At 34.5% G+C, this 15213-nt stretch overlaps 1 protein-coding gene and 1 long non-coding RNA gene across 2 annotated transcripts; both read right to left on the bottom strand.

The window, feature by feature from the left end:
- Window positions 1-3116: 3116 nt before the first annotated feature.
- DSEL (dermatan sulfate epimerase like) lies at window positions 3117-7277 on the bottom strand. Its single transcript, XM_053467032.1, has one exon. It carries the CDS (start codon window positions 7144-7146, stop codon window positions 3535-3537), a length of 3612 nt encoding a protein of 1203 aa, XP_053323007.1. The 5' UTR covers window positions 7147-7277; the 3' UTR covers window positions 3117-3534.
- A 453-nt stretch (window positions 7278-7730) lies between these two features.
- On the bottom strand, window positions 7731-14263 carry LOC128497228 (uncharacterized). The gene is made up of 2 exons (XR_008354288.1): window positions 13896-14263; window positions 7731-7825 (listed from the first exon to the last, which is right to left on the bottom strand). It is a non-coding gene; the product is annotated as an uncharacterized LOC128497228 (long non-coding RNA).
- Between the last annotated feature and the right edge of the window lie 950 nt (window positions 14264-15213).

Below are 15213 nucleotides of genomic sequence, written 5' to 3'. Positions count from 1 at the left end.
ATTGAAAATAGTGAACAATTTACATAGAATATACAAACTGGAAAAATAAATAAAATAAGACATTAATCATCATCATTTCCGAGGATATATATTATGTGCAACATAACATTTAACACTTTCACATGCTTTCTTTAAAAGCTTTCATGGACTAACAAATGCAAAGAAACATCCTAATTTATGAAGCAATTTGTGTAAGCTACTAGCAGTTTTGAAATTTCAAATCATTATAAAGTTTTTGAAAAATCAAATGTACCCAATAATTGACTATAATTGTTTTATTAGTACATTTATGATCTGAATCAGAAATGCATCTTATATCTGCATACCAACATGTGGTTACAATGCATTAAAAAAGTGTGAGGAGAGCGGGCTTTAGTTTAATATAGTGACAGATAAATCAGCAGATTGCAGATTTCATTACTAAAGGGAAACAAGAGCGTATACTTTATAGACAATGGTATTAAAAAGGTTTGGCCAGTTACCTAAACCATCTTTCTCAAAACCCTACATATTTAGTATATGAAAAAAATAAAATGTAATTCTATTTACATATTCTTATAAAATAAAGTGTGTGTACATATATATATATATATATATATATATATATAATATATACACATATATAAACATATTAGAAAGACTCTTTATATATGTGCACTATGGGAGCAGTGACCATAACCTTCTAGGTAGAGTGACTCCTTTTCAAGTTATTTTGTTATGTTTTCTACTTAGTTGTAAACTGATTGGTTTGGCAGCCTTTATAAAGGATGTAATGAAAAACATTGTGGACTGTTGAACTTTGAGCTGCTTTTGACTCAAAAAATGTATGTGGTCCAATAGTCTCAAATAGGGCATAATGTCTCCAAAACAATTAAAAAGATTAAAAAAACAAAGAGGTTGTTGTATTTTTAGTGAGTTGATTTGGTGTTGCTTGCGGGACAGCTCTTAGGAACTGCATGAAACAAAGTAGATTAACATAGCAGTAAATTCATAAATCTTACTGTTACAAAAATAGTTAAACAATAGCTGTGTATAGGTTATGACATGAGTTGTGGACGATAATAAACTATTTATAATATTGTGCGCCACAAAGCATGGTGAGGAATTTATCCGACTGAGAAAAATGCAGTTTTATACAGGAATAACAACACTTAAAAACTAAACAAATCTTGGACTATTGATTTATAAATAAGCACCACCATTACAGGCATTTTACATAGTGAGACCAATAAGAAATACATAAGGTGGGAGTTCATTTTATAGGTGTTTCTACATGTAAAGATAATTATTAGTGATTCAATACACTGTACGTATATTATAATTGTATTATAATTGTATTATAAATTTAGTATTATAATGGTGTAGTATACAGCTTATTCCTTGTACAGCTAACAATTTAGTAGGACGCCAACAGCCAAAAGACAAAACTATTAAAATCAAGTAAAAGATACCTCATGTTCTAGGGGGAAGGAAATATAACCAACATAAAATCAAATTTATAGTATGCACTCATGTCTAACACGCTGTCAAATATAGGAGAAACGATGCAGGAAAACATCAAATAAACCATGTTATACTGTACACATGTATAGTGTGCACCCAGTGTTTACATGCATGAAAGCAGGACAAAGTGTGAGTTTTGTATGTGGGGTTTTATAGTAGGCATATGCATGATAACGTGACCCATAAACATTGCTGGAAGAATGTTTCTTAATGAAGGAGGCTTCTGACATGGAATCATTGCTGATTCTTTTGTAGCGCACACAAAAAAACACATAAACTGGAGCACAGGGCTTAAACATAATAGGACGGATATGTTTACAAAATGGGAATACAGTATTTAATCATTTAACCTGGACATGTTATTTACTATATATGATTAAATTAGATTAAGTGGAGCGTTGTGGAAATACTTGTTTTTTTTCTAGTGTTTTGGCCTTTTTATTCATCAGTTTATACTCATACTAATTATTTCTTAAATTAATGGGGTTTTTCCTTTCTGAACCACAGGGAGATGTTTTGCAAGCAGTTTGTGGGTGTCCGAGCGTGTCTGGGTCATAGATGCGTGTGGAAAATGTTGTGCAATGCCACATTTAGAGCATTAGAGAACTGTATGTAGTAATGAGTGCCAAAAATGCAGTGGTTTATTAGCATTTGTATCAAATGCCAAAAGACACAACCATTGACTGAAATAATGCATTCGACTTTCCTTTCCGTAGACTATTGTGTAATGTAAAGAGAAAATACTGTATATTACTGTTTGCCACAATATTATTCTGAAGAGAAAATGGCATTAAGTAAAATGCTGAGATGGCACCTAGTTGAGGCATTTGTAAGATGAAGCATTTTGAGAACCATGATAACTGGACACAACAATATAGTTAGATCTTGTGGCTTCTTGACCCCAGGATATAAAACCCCAATTATAAAATCATATTCTGCTTGCATCATCATATTATTTCACAAAAAATACTAGCGTATATGCCTTACAAATAATGAATTCTGCAGTCTACGTAAATGCCATCTCCTGAACAAATATTCTCTAGATATTGTAATGCTTGCAGCATTAGAAAAGGAGCTGCAAGATATGTAAATTTCATGGCACCGAAAAGTACCTAATGCAAAAATACATGGTCTTTTACGTTATTGATTAGCAATGCATGGACCACAACCCCTGCCTTCAACACTGTTTGGCCTTTATATATATATATATATAGATAAACCTTTTTTTTTTACCGTAATAGGGTTTCATCTGTGTGCATCAGCAAAAATGACAGATATGATCATCCTATTTAGGACAATTTAATTTTGAAAATGTTTTGTATGTATTTACCTCTGAGTGATTATTATGTAAAGCGAAGCTTTCAAAAGCTCAAAATACACACTGATCATTCTAATCCCATTTTAAGAATAAAATGATGCATGTGTTCAGTTTACAGAAATTACTAAACCTGCCTTGTTATAGTTCAATGCAATTTAAGACCCTGGAGACCCTTGCGGTATAGTACACTGAAGACAGACAGCTCTCCGCTGTTAATGAATTACAACTCAAATGATCTTCATGGGAGATGTAGTTAGTTCAACATTTTCACAGCTATATATCTTTCCTCTGTAGTACTTGACAGAACCAAACAAAAATTAGCATTAAAATGACATACCTTGTGACATCATATAATTAATTCCATATGATAGACATTTAAGACAACAAAAAATGCATAATTATATGCCATATATTCTGTTAAAAACATTCACAACTGTATTGACAATAATCTAACAAGATACAGTTAGTTTAAATTTTAAAAGACTATGATCAAAATATTCTCTCTGAAAAAATAAGTATACAGACATATACAAGAATAAACATTATATTTATTTATTCTGATTGAGATCTGTATAGGACAGGAAGTTCAATAGTGCAAAAAACAGCTGACCAGCAGCAAATTAGACTCCATGTTCACAAAATTCTTATTGGCATTGAATATTTGTTAATAAGCCTGAATTTAAAGTTGTTTAACAGTATTTGCCATAACCCCTTCAGTCTATATACTTTGCATACCCAAGTTTTTCCATTGTTGCCCAACATATGTCCTCAATTAACTGAATTTCTTCTCTTGGCATACTAAGTTTCCACGCACTTATACTTGATGGTGATATCTCTCCTTCATGAGGAAGATAAAATAAATTTGTGGAACTTGCAAACATAATTTGATTTAAACTTGCTGGAGAAAGGGGAATACCAAAGAAATGATAAATCTTTTCTGCTGTCTCCGCAGGCAAGTTTACAATGTCTTCAAATGTGATCAATAGATAATTTTGAGGCGGTGAATTTTTATATATTCTGATTGCTGCTGCAGTGTTTGATAACCACAGGTGAGAAAGTATTGATAGATCATTTGATTGTGAATGAGAAAGTTCAGATTTTAAGGACTCGTATTCAAATGCATATCCAGTGCTAGAAACGCATTTTTGCTTTTCGTCTTCGTTGAATATCATCGATAAACGCTGTGGGACATTCCACAGAGAAAATAGACTTGGGTCGCTTTTATACAACATTGAATAAATCCATGAGCGAGGGTCTCTAACCACCATCAATGATCTAAATGAAGGTCCAATTATTTTCTGAATAAATGGGAGTTTTATTACCCAGCTTCCACTGCTTAAACCAAGTACAGGTTTTACCTTTGGAAACATATCTATATGTTTCCGAAGCTGCCTTATATATTCAGCGTCTCTGTCATACCTTCCTTTGATTCTATTTTTTTTCTCCTGAAAAGGTTCCCTTGTTTTAACTTTTCTTTTTTTATCCTTTACAATTGGAAAATGATGAAAGAGTTTGATTTGATTGGGCTCATTCAAGTCAATGTTCTGTAGATGAAGCTTTGTATTTTGAAGAAGTGACTGAAGCCATCCTTGAATTAGTTGAAAGTGTCCATCCTCTACATCAGAACTGCTCCACTCACATGCATCCACAAATGGATCAATTTTAAACCCTCCTTCTGGAATGTCAATATAAGTAGTAGGTACTTTAATGTAAATAAAATCAGAACTATTGAAAAACAGCTGTTTTAAAATGTCTGCTCCTGAACCGGGCAGAGAGGTAATTACAACATTAGGAGGGTCTGTATCATGTATTTTGTCATTATCTATGTCAGACATATCATTGTTCCACTTTGCACACATGGGTTGTGTACATGTACTCCATACATCTAAAAGCTCAAAGAACCACAGTGTTATGATCAGTATTAGGATCCAACGCATCAGCTTACTAAAAGAAATATAAAACCTCCAGTGGAAAGCTAAAATTCCTAAACTTACACATAATATTAAACCTATGATCATATTGACTTTAAATCCAAAATGAAATACATTCATATTGCTAAGCTTATTTCTTTTAATTTGTTCAATTCCTAAGCCAAAACGTATAATTTTATCTTCTTTTTCCACTTTAGCATATCCACCAAAACCAAGAAAACTGAAACGAGCTTCTAAGTTGTTATAATCAGTTGCCATTGATATTATGCTATTGGAATTATTCATATTTAGTGAGATTTTGGTTCCATATTTGCTGTTATCTAGGAATTTTAAATGTGACACATTAACGTACGGCCCATAAAATAGATAAGCAATTCTTGAAATTCTTTGGTTTAACTGAAATGTTACATTGACATATTGAGTCCAGCGCTTTTTGAACTCGGCAGCCTGTTCTGCTTCTTGGATCTTGGCAGCAGGGCTATTTCCATTTTGGTCAACCCAGAACATTTTGTAATGGGCATCCCATATATCCATCATGGCGCCATTAAATGTGTTTAGAAACTTGAAAGGAACATATTTGAAATCAATATCAAGATTATGAAAAAAGGCACTAGCTAAGGAAACTGGGGAATCCTCATACTTCTCGATATGGTCAACCACCAAAAGGGTTTGATGATTGAGAAGCATCAACATGCGATAAACACTTTTTAATTTCATGGAAGATGAGTAGGCTGAAACGGCTTCACCACTTACAAACATCATTTCGCCCTGTTGGTTTGCTGTTATGATCTCGCCAGCAGCATCACCGGAATCAGTAGTTGTCCATCTTAACCACTGTGAACATTCTCCAAGTTGTCCTTCCCATGGGTTATTGCACTGACTAGTAGGGGAAGGCGCAAACACAAGTACATTATTTAAGTGACTAAGTTTCGGCCCATACAGTGCCTCAGAAACAAAAACCTGGCCATTGGGAGCAAATGTGAAGGAATTTTGATCAGGATGTTCATGTCCTGGATTGAAACTTCTCCAGCCATCAACCCAGGAATATGGTTGAAAATGAACAATATCATAAACAGCCCGTCCACCAAGCTTTCCAGATTTGAAAGAAACAAATGTGTTTGTCTGAGTATTAGGCAATCCACCTCCATAAGTTACAACTCCCCAATTTGGAAACACGTACATTTTGGGTGTTCCATGCCCAGAAGGAGGTCTTGGAATAAGATCTGCATTATACCATAAATATTCTGTGTGAAGTGTGCTCCATCTTTGAGCTGCGGATTGTACCATTGGTCCATCTTTTGGTCTGTTTTTCCTAATTTGATATGCTAACCAATTTCCGGCTCCATTCTGTAGAACAAATGTATCCAGAAATACTAACTGACTTTCTGGGCCATAGAACCAGTTGTAGTTAGAATCTGCTATACCAACAGATCTCTGAAAACCGGGTAATAATGTTGAGTAATAAAACCAGTAGTGCATTTTGAGCCAGTTGTTTTCAAAATGATTGATACCAAAATGACGTTTTGCTAAAAAAACATACTGTGTAATTGATTTAGCAGTGTAACTTCCATATGCAACACCTTCATCCAAAGATCCATCAACAACATGATTAAGGAGAAACATTGTCTTTTCCATCACATCAACAACAGCTTGTTTCCAAATGTTTGCCTGGATTTCTGTGTAGGATTGTATGACGAGGGCACCAGTGAGCAATGCCAGCATATTTGTTGCTTGGTGGTTGTGAAGAAACTGCTTACCCCACGAACGAATTTTGGAATATTCATACATCTCCTCACTGACACTCTGAATCTTTTTCAAATATGTCTGCCTTCGTTCACTATCTAGTGACCAGTACAAAAAATCAAAAGCTGTGGCAAAACCAGTTAATGAGTGGCCAACTGGTACCTCATCCCCTGGAGCATTAATAACCAACCAGTCTTTATAATTACCCATTCTGTCCATGTACTCAGTTGTGAAAGCTAATGCGGTTTTATCATCTGGGGAAAGCAGGCAATATAATGCCAGCAGTGGTAAATTATTTCCATAAACCTCATTCCACTTGGCTGTAAACTCAGCATGCTTTAGTGGTGGCAAGTAATAAGAGGGATTAGATAACATTTTATTGACAGCATTTCTAATCGTCCTAAATAAATGCAAATGACTAGTGTGGGATTTCTGCCTTAGTCCTTGAACATCTGCACTATCAAAATATAAGCTTGGATGAAAAATGTTTTTTTGCTGGGAGCTATGAGTGAAATCATATAATTTGTGATGCTCTGCCACATTTTCAGACAATACCAACAAATCAGAATAATTGCCATGGCATTGATCAATAAGTAATAGATAAAATATGGACACTGTCAGAAAAAGAGATCCCATTATCTTTGGAGCCATGGTCGATTAGCCAAGTAGTCAGCTATACATTTCTTTCCAAATAAAATGCCTTTTCATACCGTATATAGTATATACATTTTCTTCTCAGTGTTAGGTAATTTATAAAGACCTCCCTAAAAATATAGAATGTTTTATATAAAAAAAAATGTATGGATTGATCTATACTTTAATATTATAATTGAAGATATTAATATAGTCTGTAAAAATTATAATATATAATTTACCTTTACCTATATACATATACTTGCTTGCTAGAACTAGAAAAAAAAGCAGGGTGTAAATTATATTTTTCATTGCTTATTGATATATGTTTCTAGAGAATGGGATCATATCTTCAAGAAAGGACTTCTCCTGATAGCAATGCACTGGATTGTTTTGACTCGTATCCATACTTTTCCAGGTTAAACGTTACAATTTTTAGAGACACCTGTGTAGCATTTTATAATTCATTTCCTTCATTTTTCAGTAAATGTGGAACTGTTAAATGTAATCTTTCCCCCCTCGTCCAATGCAGGAGAATACAATGTATGCAGATTCCGAATGACAAGTAAGGCTTTTTTTCCTTTTTCTTTTACTTCTTATACTTCTTTCTTTATACAATGGAATTTCAAGCAGTTACTAAATTCAGATGATAGATGTTTTTTGTTGTCCATTTCCAGCTGAGTAATTATGGGACATCCTGCATGGGAATAGAAAAATATAACACAGAATTTTCTTAAGTACACACACTAAGAAAAAAAGTTTGATGGTTATTATAATTAAAGTATTACTAAACTCAAAATATTTAGTTTATCACATACGTTATCTATAGTATGCAACTGTATGGTTTCCTGGCTAAAATATTAAGGAACTCTATGAGAAAAAATATACAGGTTTAAAGATTGATTCCCCAATGGTTCCCCAACAGAAAATGAGATGTTACACATAACACTTTAAGCCAAATAAAATTGGACATTTTTAGAAAAATGTTATACTACACCAAGAAAAAAAATTGTTTCAATTAGAGAAGATAAAAGCCTATTTTGTCCTTCTTTCGGAATATAACATAAAGGAACAGAGAACTTAATGAAGCTCTAAGTGTGATTGCATAGACACTGAGGGTATTTAGTGAACTGAACGATTATTCTTTTCCTGTATTGTGTTTAATGTTGTCTTTAAAGTTTTCAAATACTTCCTTCCATGAGATCTAAATTAAATAAGTTAAACTATACTTCCTAGGCTTTAACGTTAATTTTAGATTTGTCAGATGTTAAATTTCATTTATGTAAGAGAGTTTGGCCTGGGATTTACTGTTTAATACAGTAAGGTAATTAAATGACATGTCTAACATCACGTTTGTTTAACTTTTTTTTAACTACATTAGTGTGTATATTATTTGTATTGATAATGATGATGAGTAAACATTAAGTGCTTTATTGGGCAAAAAAATCAATCTCTACACACAGACACACATATACACCGTTTAGTAAAATGCTCTAAAGAGGTGACAAATGAGCACACACAATGAGTTTCACAAGGGTATACTGGATGGATCTCAAGATCACTAGCTCCTGGGTTGTAATCTCTATCGTATATATACTCAACAAATACTATTTAAGGCTTCAACATTTGTTCCAATTCACATGACTAGTAAGGTTAAAAAATGACTCCAAGTCCATCAAAGAAATAATGGGGTTTATCTCTACCGAAGGTGATTTTAGCCTTACCACTGAGATATGATAGTGTGTGCAAAATGTTTTCATTTGAAGAGAAACAATGTGTTTCTAGTGTGTGTCACACTTTTAGTCATGTGCTATTTATTATAAATGCTAAATGCATAACACAGAAATCCATGTCTTAAGCATTTAAACTTTGAAAGCCATTTACTATTCTGACAACTCAGGTTAAATAGCATTTTATAAAAAAAATCAGTTTTTGTCTTTTTGGGAAGGCCAATCACTTGTTTCATAAAAACAATGAGTTTTGTTCTTGGCTTTATCACTATCATTATTGTTTCAAACTATTTTAGTCAAGAGAATAGGGGGTCACATAGTTTCAGATCCAAACAACAAAAACCTCATGGCTCCTCAAGAAATCTTCCCTTACTTAAGTGATACCATCTGAAAACTGATACCAGAATTGTGCATTTTGGTTTGATCCTCAAATAAAATGATGGCATAGACATCCATGATGGGTTGTATTTAATGGGTTAAATCTTTTTTTTAACACATCTCAGTAGTTATTTGTATCAATTGCTGTGATAAGTATGTGCTTATTTTGGGTTTTATTCAACAACTTATTTTTACATCCCGACTTATGCTAATAAATGAACATCATACTCAAAGCACAGCATTACAGACAATGTTGTATAGCCAGTGGTATAAGTACTTTTATGTTTGCTGACATTTTTTGATTACTCTTGTGCTCTCTTTGCCTGTTTTATACAAAGACATATTTTTTATGTATATAATAGTTTGCTATAAAAATAAAGTTTGGTATTTGTTTTTAAATATAGCTACATTGGTCTACTTAAATATACCAAAAAGTCACAATATTTATGTTTATTTTTTATTTAAAGAATAAATCCGACTTTTAAAGGGATGAAGTCTTATGCTCTCACATACTAACATATGCAAAACAAGCATATTTACTAACATGTGAGTTGTCTACAAGTGTACATAAGGACATTTAATAGGACTTCCTGAGCAGGCTTGTATTGTAGAGGCTTACAGCCATCTTACAGTGTCTAGCTTTTTTATATACTTATCCCTATGCGAAAACCAACCAATTAAACAAATTTAATTGCTAATTGGGCTCAGATTCACTATACACACCCAGGCATGATTAAAACATGTCTTCCTGTAGCCTAAAAGGTCTCAAAAAGCAGCACATGATGCCATGATCTAAAGAAATGCAAGAACTGATTCATGGCCAGATTCATGAACAAAGTAATTGACCTATAAGTCTGGAAATGGTTACAAAACCATTTCTAAGGCTCTGTGAAGCCAGCAAACCATAGTGACAGTCATTATCTATAAATGAAGAAAACATAGAACAGTGGGGAACCTTCCCAGGACTGGCCAGCCTACCAAAACCTCTACAATAATGCATCAACAACTCATCCAGGTGGTCACAAAAGAACCCAGCCTAACATGTAAAGAACTGCAGGCCTTATATGCCTTAGTTAAGGTCAGTGTTCACAATTCCAATGCTGACCAAAAAGAACACAAAGGCTTTCTCACCTTGCTGACTCCAAGACTTTTGGGATATTATTCTATGGACGGGTAAGTCACAAGTGCAGTCTTTTGGAAGATGTGGGTGCCGTTACATCTGGTGTAAAACACAGCATTTCACAATAAGAACCTCCTACCAACAGTCAAAAACATTAGTGGTGGTGTGACTTGCCATGAAGTCTGTTCCCTAGCAGAAAATCCTTGAGGTGAATGTCCGTCTGTCAGTTGGGGACCTAAAGCTCAAGTTGGTTATAAAGCAGGTCCACCTCAAAAGACAAATATTAAGATTTTGGGGTGACTTGAATCCATTTGAGATGCTATGGCATGATCTTAAAAAGGTTCATACGCGAAAACCCTCCAATGTAGCTTAATGAAAATAATTATGCCAAGAAGAGTCGGATAAAATATCTACAAAGCAATGTAAAAGACCCATTGCCCATTGTTGCAAATGTTTGACTGCAGTTGTTGCTTTCAGTGGTGGCTCAACAAGTTATTAGGCTTAGGTGGGCAATCTGGAAGGAGGCAAATACTTTTTCACAGCACCGTATTTCATTAACTGGTACCTTGCCAAAGGGTTGGCATAAGCAAAAAGAGAGGAATAATAATATAAAACAGAAAGTTACAATAACCAGTTCTAGCTAAAATCTTAAGGTCAGTTTTCACATACGTTGTTTAATTTAATACATAAGTAACTTTAAATTTATGTTGTTTACTGAACTTTTAATATGTAAACTGTGAAAATGTAGGAGTTCAGAAAGTGTTAGAGACTTCAAAATTATTGAAGTTTTGTTCTGTAAAAATTGCAGTTTTTTTTATTCCTAATCCAATACTGGAAGTCAAATGACAAGGATCTAACTCTCATGTAATATCAGTCTATACGAGCTTTACTTGATAATTTAAAGCTGAATGCATATGTTCATCTGCAAAGCATAACGTATTAATAATGTAATAAGGTATATTAATAAAAAAATTGTTGAGATGCGTCCATAGACTATTATGTAAAACATTGCTCCCCATATGACTGTTTGGGCAGGAACCACCTCACCAACAACCACACATCATTACAAACACAGGCATTTTCTCCACTGACACCGGTCCAACCTTTTCTGTAGGCCTACTCTTGTTGCACGTCCACACACACACACTCTCCGCAAAAAAAAAAAACCCTGCTCACTTTGCCCCACATTCGTCTGCTCTCTTTCAGGCTTACTGTTCTGTGTGCCCAGATGTGTACTTATTGTAGCACAGCACATGAAACAAAGAAGACTATTATAGGGGAAGACCTGTTGCACCATAGGACCTATCTCAGCATTGTACGGCCAGCTTTGCAGGAATTGGTGATCACTGTGGGACGGAGTCTCAAATCTGGAGTCAATAGGGAAAGTTATGAGGAATGTTTAGGTACTTTGAAACATTAGTAGTATAGCTCGCTAAACCTCAGACTTTGTGGAGAATTACCCATACCAGCTTTTTGTTTTTGGAGGATGTCCTGGGGTCCTAGGATGCAAAATGTCCAACGCAGTGTAACATTTATAAATGTTATATTTCATAGGTAAAATACAAATCAACATTGCAAAGAATTTATTGAACATATTCAAAAATCTGTTTGAAAACCTAATACTTAGAAGTGTAATTATCTGAAAATCTAAAGATTCACAAGCTCTCTATATTGTAATGTTTATTTTTCTAATATAAGTAACATGCACTTAGTTTAGCTGAGACAGGGGGAATTAAATAGGAAAGTCTCATTCGTCTCTATGCATATCTGTTCTAATGCATAAAAACTGTTCTTGTAATACAGTTTACTTCTGCTCTAACATTTGGAGAATATACGGCATGGAACTTATACCATACTGTAAAAAAAAGTAAAAGGGCTGCCAATCCAAACCTGATTATACTCGAGTTGTAAAAACCTTCATCCATAGAGGAGCAAGCCCATAATAAAACTTCTCTAACATTCGGTAAATATTAGTTTATATTCTTGAAGAACTCTTTTTTTCTAAATGAAGTGTCTAAACCTTGATTAGATTTATGGCTTGTGATTCACTGACCTGTCTAAACTGAGCAACAACAGTGAAAGCTCAAGGAAACATCTGAACCTCATGGGGTCTGCTGAAAAATATTTAGCCAGATTTTTAAATGATCAAAAAGCAGGTCTAGAAATTAGCTCAATGCACTGTTAACAGGTCATTCAGCACATGCGCAGAGGAGTATGACATTTTAACCATTTCATTTAATATGCAAGTTTTAATTTAATAGTTACTGTGCTAATAATATCAATAATAATGATATTGATAACTACAAGTATATTATTAATCAATACTTATTTAAATTACATTTTTATGAATCCACACATGAAAATGTGTAGGATTTAAAATATAATATATATATATATATATATATATATATATATATATATATATATATATATTTGTATTTCTGTTTCTGTTGGTATTAAGGGAATTTGAACAAATGTTTACGGCTAGTTAAACTTAATTGAACCTAATTGTTCAATTACTTTGATCTCAATTGGCTGCCCAGGGGTTTTCTTTGATCTGCTTAGACAGGCAGTGATTTTTAATTGAAAATTGGGAGGTACAAAGTAAGCTAAATGTGTACATGGGGTTGAGTAGTTAGCATTTGTTATTGACTGTGTTCCTTGTGAGTTGCATTGCTGCTATTAAATCTGACCCAAGATGTCCACTTATGACAAACATTAAAATAATCATTGTAAAATAAAGTTTTAAACATTAGTCTTTTTTGTTTACGATAACATGCATTAGCAATATTGTATGTCTGTGCCTATGGTTTCCGGAATGCTGTGTACATAACTAATCAGGACTTATATTTAATATCTAGAATATTGGTATGTATACACACACAAACACATATATACCGTATATATATATATATATATATATATATATATATTAAAGCCCATGCCCTGCTATAAAATATAGTCTGATAATGCCACAACAGAAGTGGGTAAATGTGTTAAGTAGGACAGGGTAAATTATATAATACTGGGTACATCATTGCAATATTATTCCACTATTGATAATTGTTTATTGTTAATCAAATGTAGTTTTCCCATCACTACAATCTTACAGTACCTGTAAGTAATTGATCAACCTATCATTTTATCAGGAATAGCTTTAATTGGATATGTATACCTACAATGGCATGTTATTTTATTTGTGATTTCATGCATTTAAATAAGTGATAAATTAACATGACCAGACAAGCAATCAGACGTAAGGCTAGAGATTGATAAATGTGAATAACTTCACATAATAAAGCATGTCCAATTATTGATACATCGAAAAGGGAATGCACATATTTTTCAGATGGCCAGAAGAGGGCGCAAATGCTTATCTATATTTTTCAATAGCCATTTAGTAAAAAAAGGGATATTTTGAACTTTTAACTAAAAAGTAATTGTCTTGCTGTATAAATGATGTTCGTGGTGTACAGTGATCACCTACTACCAGAACATTTGCATGTATTAAATAAGAGTAAGATCAGTTTAGTACTCACCATCAAAACCATTCAGAACAGAAGGGATCATCTTGCATGTGGAATCGCTTAGTTCACTAGACAAGGATCAAATGGAATTTCCTGTTTTGGTTATAATAATCTTCTGAAAAAAGGGGAGACGTGAATATACGTTTAGCCATATAGGATTCTATGGCAGTGCCCTATATGTCCTCTTGTCTGTTCTAAACGATCTTAATGATTCTTCATTAACCTATGGGAAAAGATACTACTGCCAAGGAGTATGGTAAGGAAGTGGAGAATGAGATCTGTAGTCTGGAATTAATCGATGTGGAAACCCCTTCTCTTCTTTCCGCAGCAGCAGCAGCAGCAGGAGGAATGGTAGTAAGAAAGGGCTCTTCTTCAACAAACACTCACACTCTAAAATGAGCTTGCGTTCCCTGCGGCAGGTTTCGTGTCCAAAACGTCAGCTCAGACCCTCAGCATTCATCAGGGAGACAGCCTCAGATCGGGGTATGCGAGTGCAATCCAAGAACCGAGCGAGAGAGACAGAGAGGAAGGATTGTGAAGTGCAGCAAAGGGCGAATGCTTTCAACATGATGGGGATGGGGGTGGAGCAGAGGAGACAGCTCACTTGCAGCCTGATTTCCTCAGGATCCTAGTGCTGCTTTTTGGAACACTGTTAGCCAGTCGGTCAAACGCTTTAGCATTTTTTAATCAGTCGAAGAAAAAAAAAGAATACCAAATGTTTCAATTGTTTTTGTAGCAGCATTCTTAGTATTAAAAGAATGACAAGAATCAGTACCTACCATTTGATATGAGTGCATTGTGTGGTGAGTAGCCCATTATCAGATGCTAAATGGAGCTGAGTCATTGAGACTGCACTGTCCTTTAACCGACTGAGACTCTCTCTGCAATATAAAACCCTCTCTGGACATTATATATAACTATACACTGCATATTTATATATATACCCACACATTTCAAACTATGCAGATGCAAAAGCATTGCTTTGTGTTATGCCATCCCAAAAAATGGCACCTTGTAATCATACCTGTGAACTCACTGGCACCTGCTACCTGGAGCCCTCCTTTGCGGGATGTGGGTAGACGGTCCTGCTGATGTCAGGGGGTGGTCCTGCATCATCACTGGCCGGTCCCACGGACCTAGTAGACGGTCCAGCATTTTTGGAGGGAAAGTGGGTGAGGAGTGGGCTGTGCCACATTGCTGCTCTCTCGACCCCATGCTTGACCCGTGCTTGACCATGCTTGACCCGGAGACCCATAGAAGCAGCGCTTCACCCAAAGTCCCTGGGAGAAACGTGGAGAGTACTCAGACATGCCTATAATGTCACCGACAT

This window comes from Spea bombifrons, chromosome 5 (assembly GCF_027358695.1).
Source record: "Spea bombifrons isolate aSpeBom1 chromosome 5, aSpeBom1.2.pri, whole genome shotgun sequence".
Lineage (NCBI taxonomy): Eukaryota > Metazoa > Chordata > Amphibia > Anura > Pelobatidae > Spea > Spea bombifrons.
Note: the sequence above shows the minus strand (reverse complement) of the source record. Positions and strands in the feature narration are given on the sequence as shown.

Coding starts and splice junctions, on each gene's coding strand:
- DSEL (XM_053467032.1), bottom strand. CDS start 7,146: ATGGCTCCAAAGATAATGGGATCTCTTTTTCTGACAGTGTCCATATTT.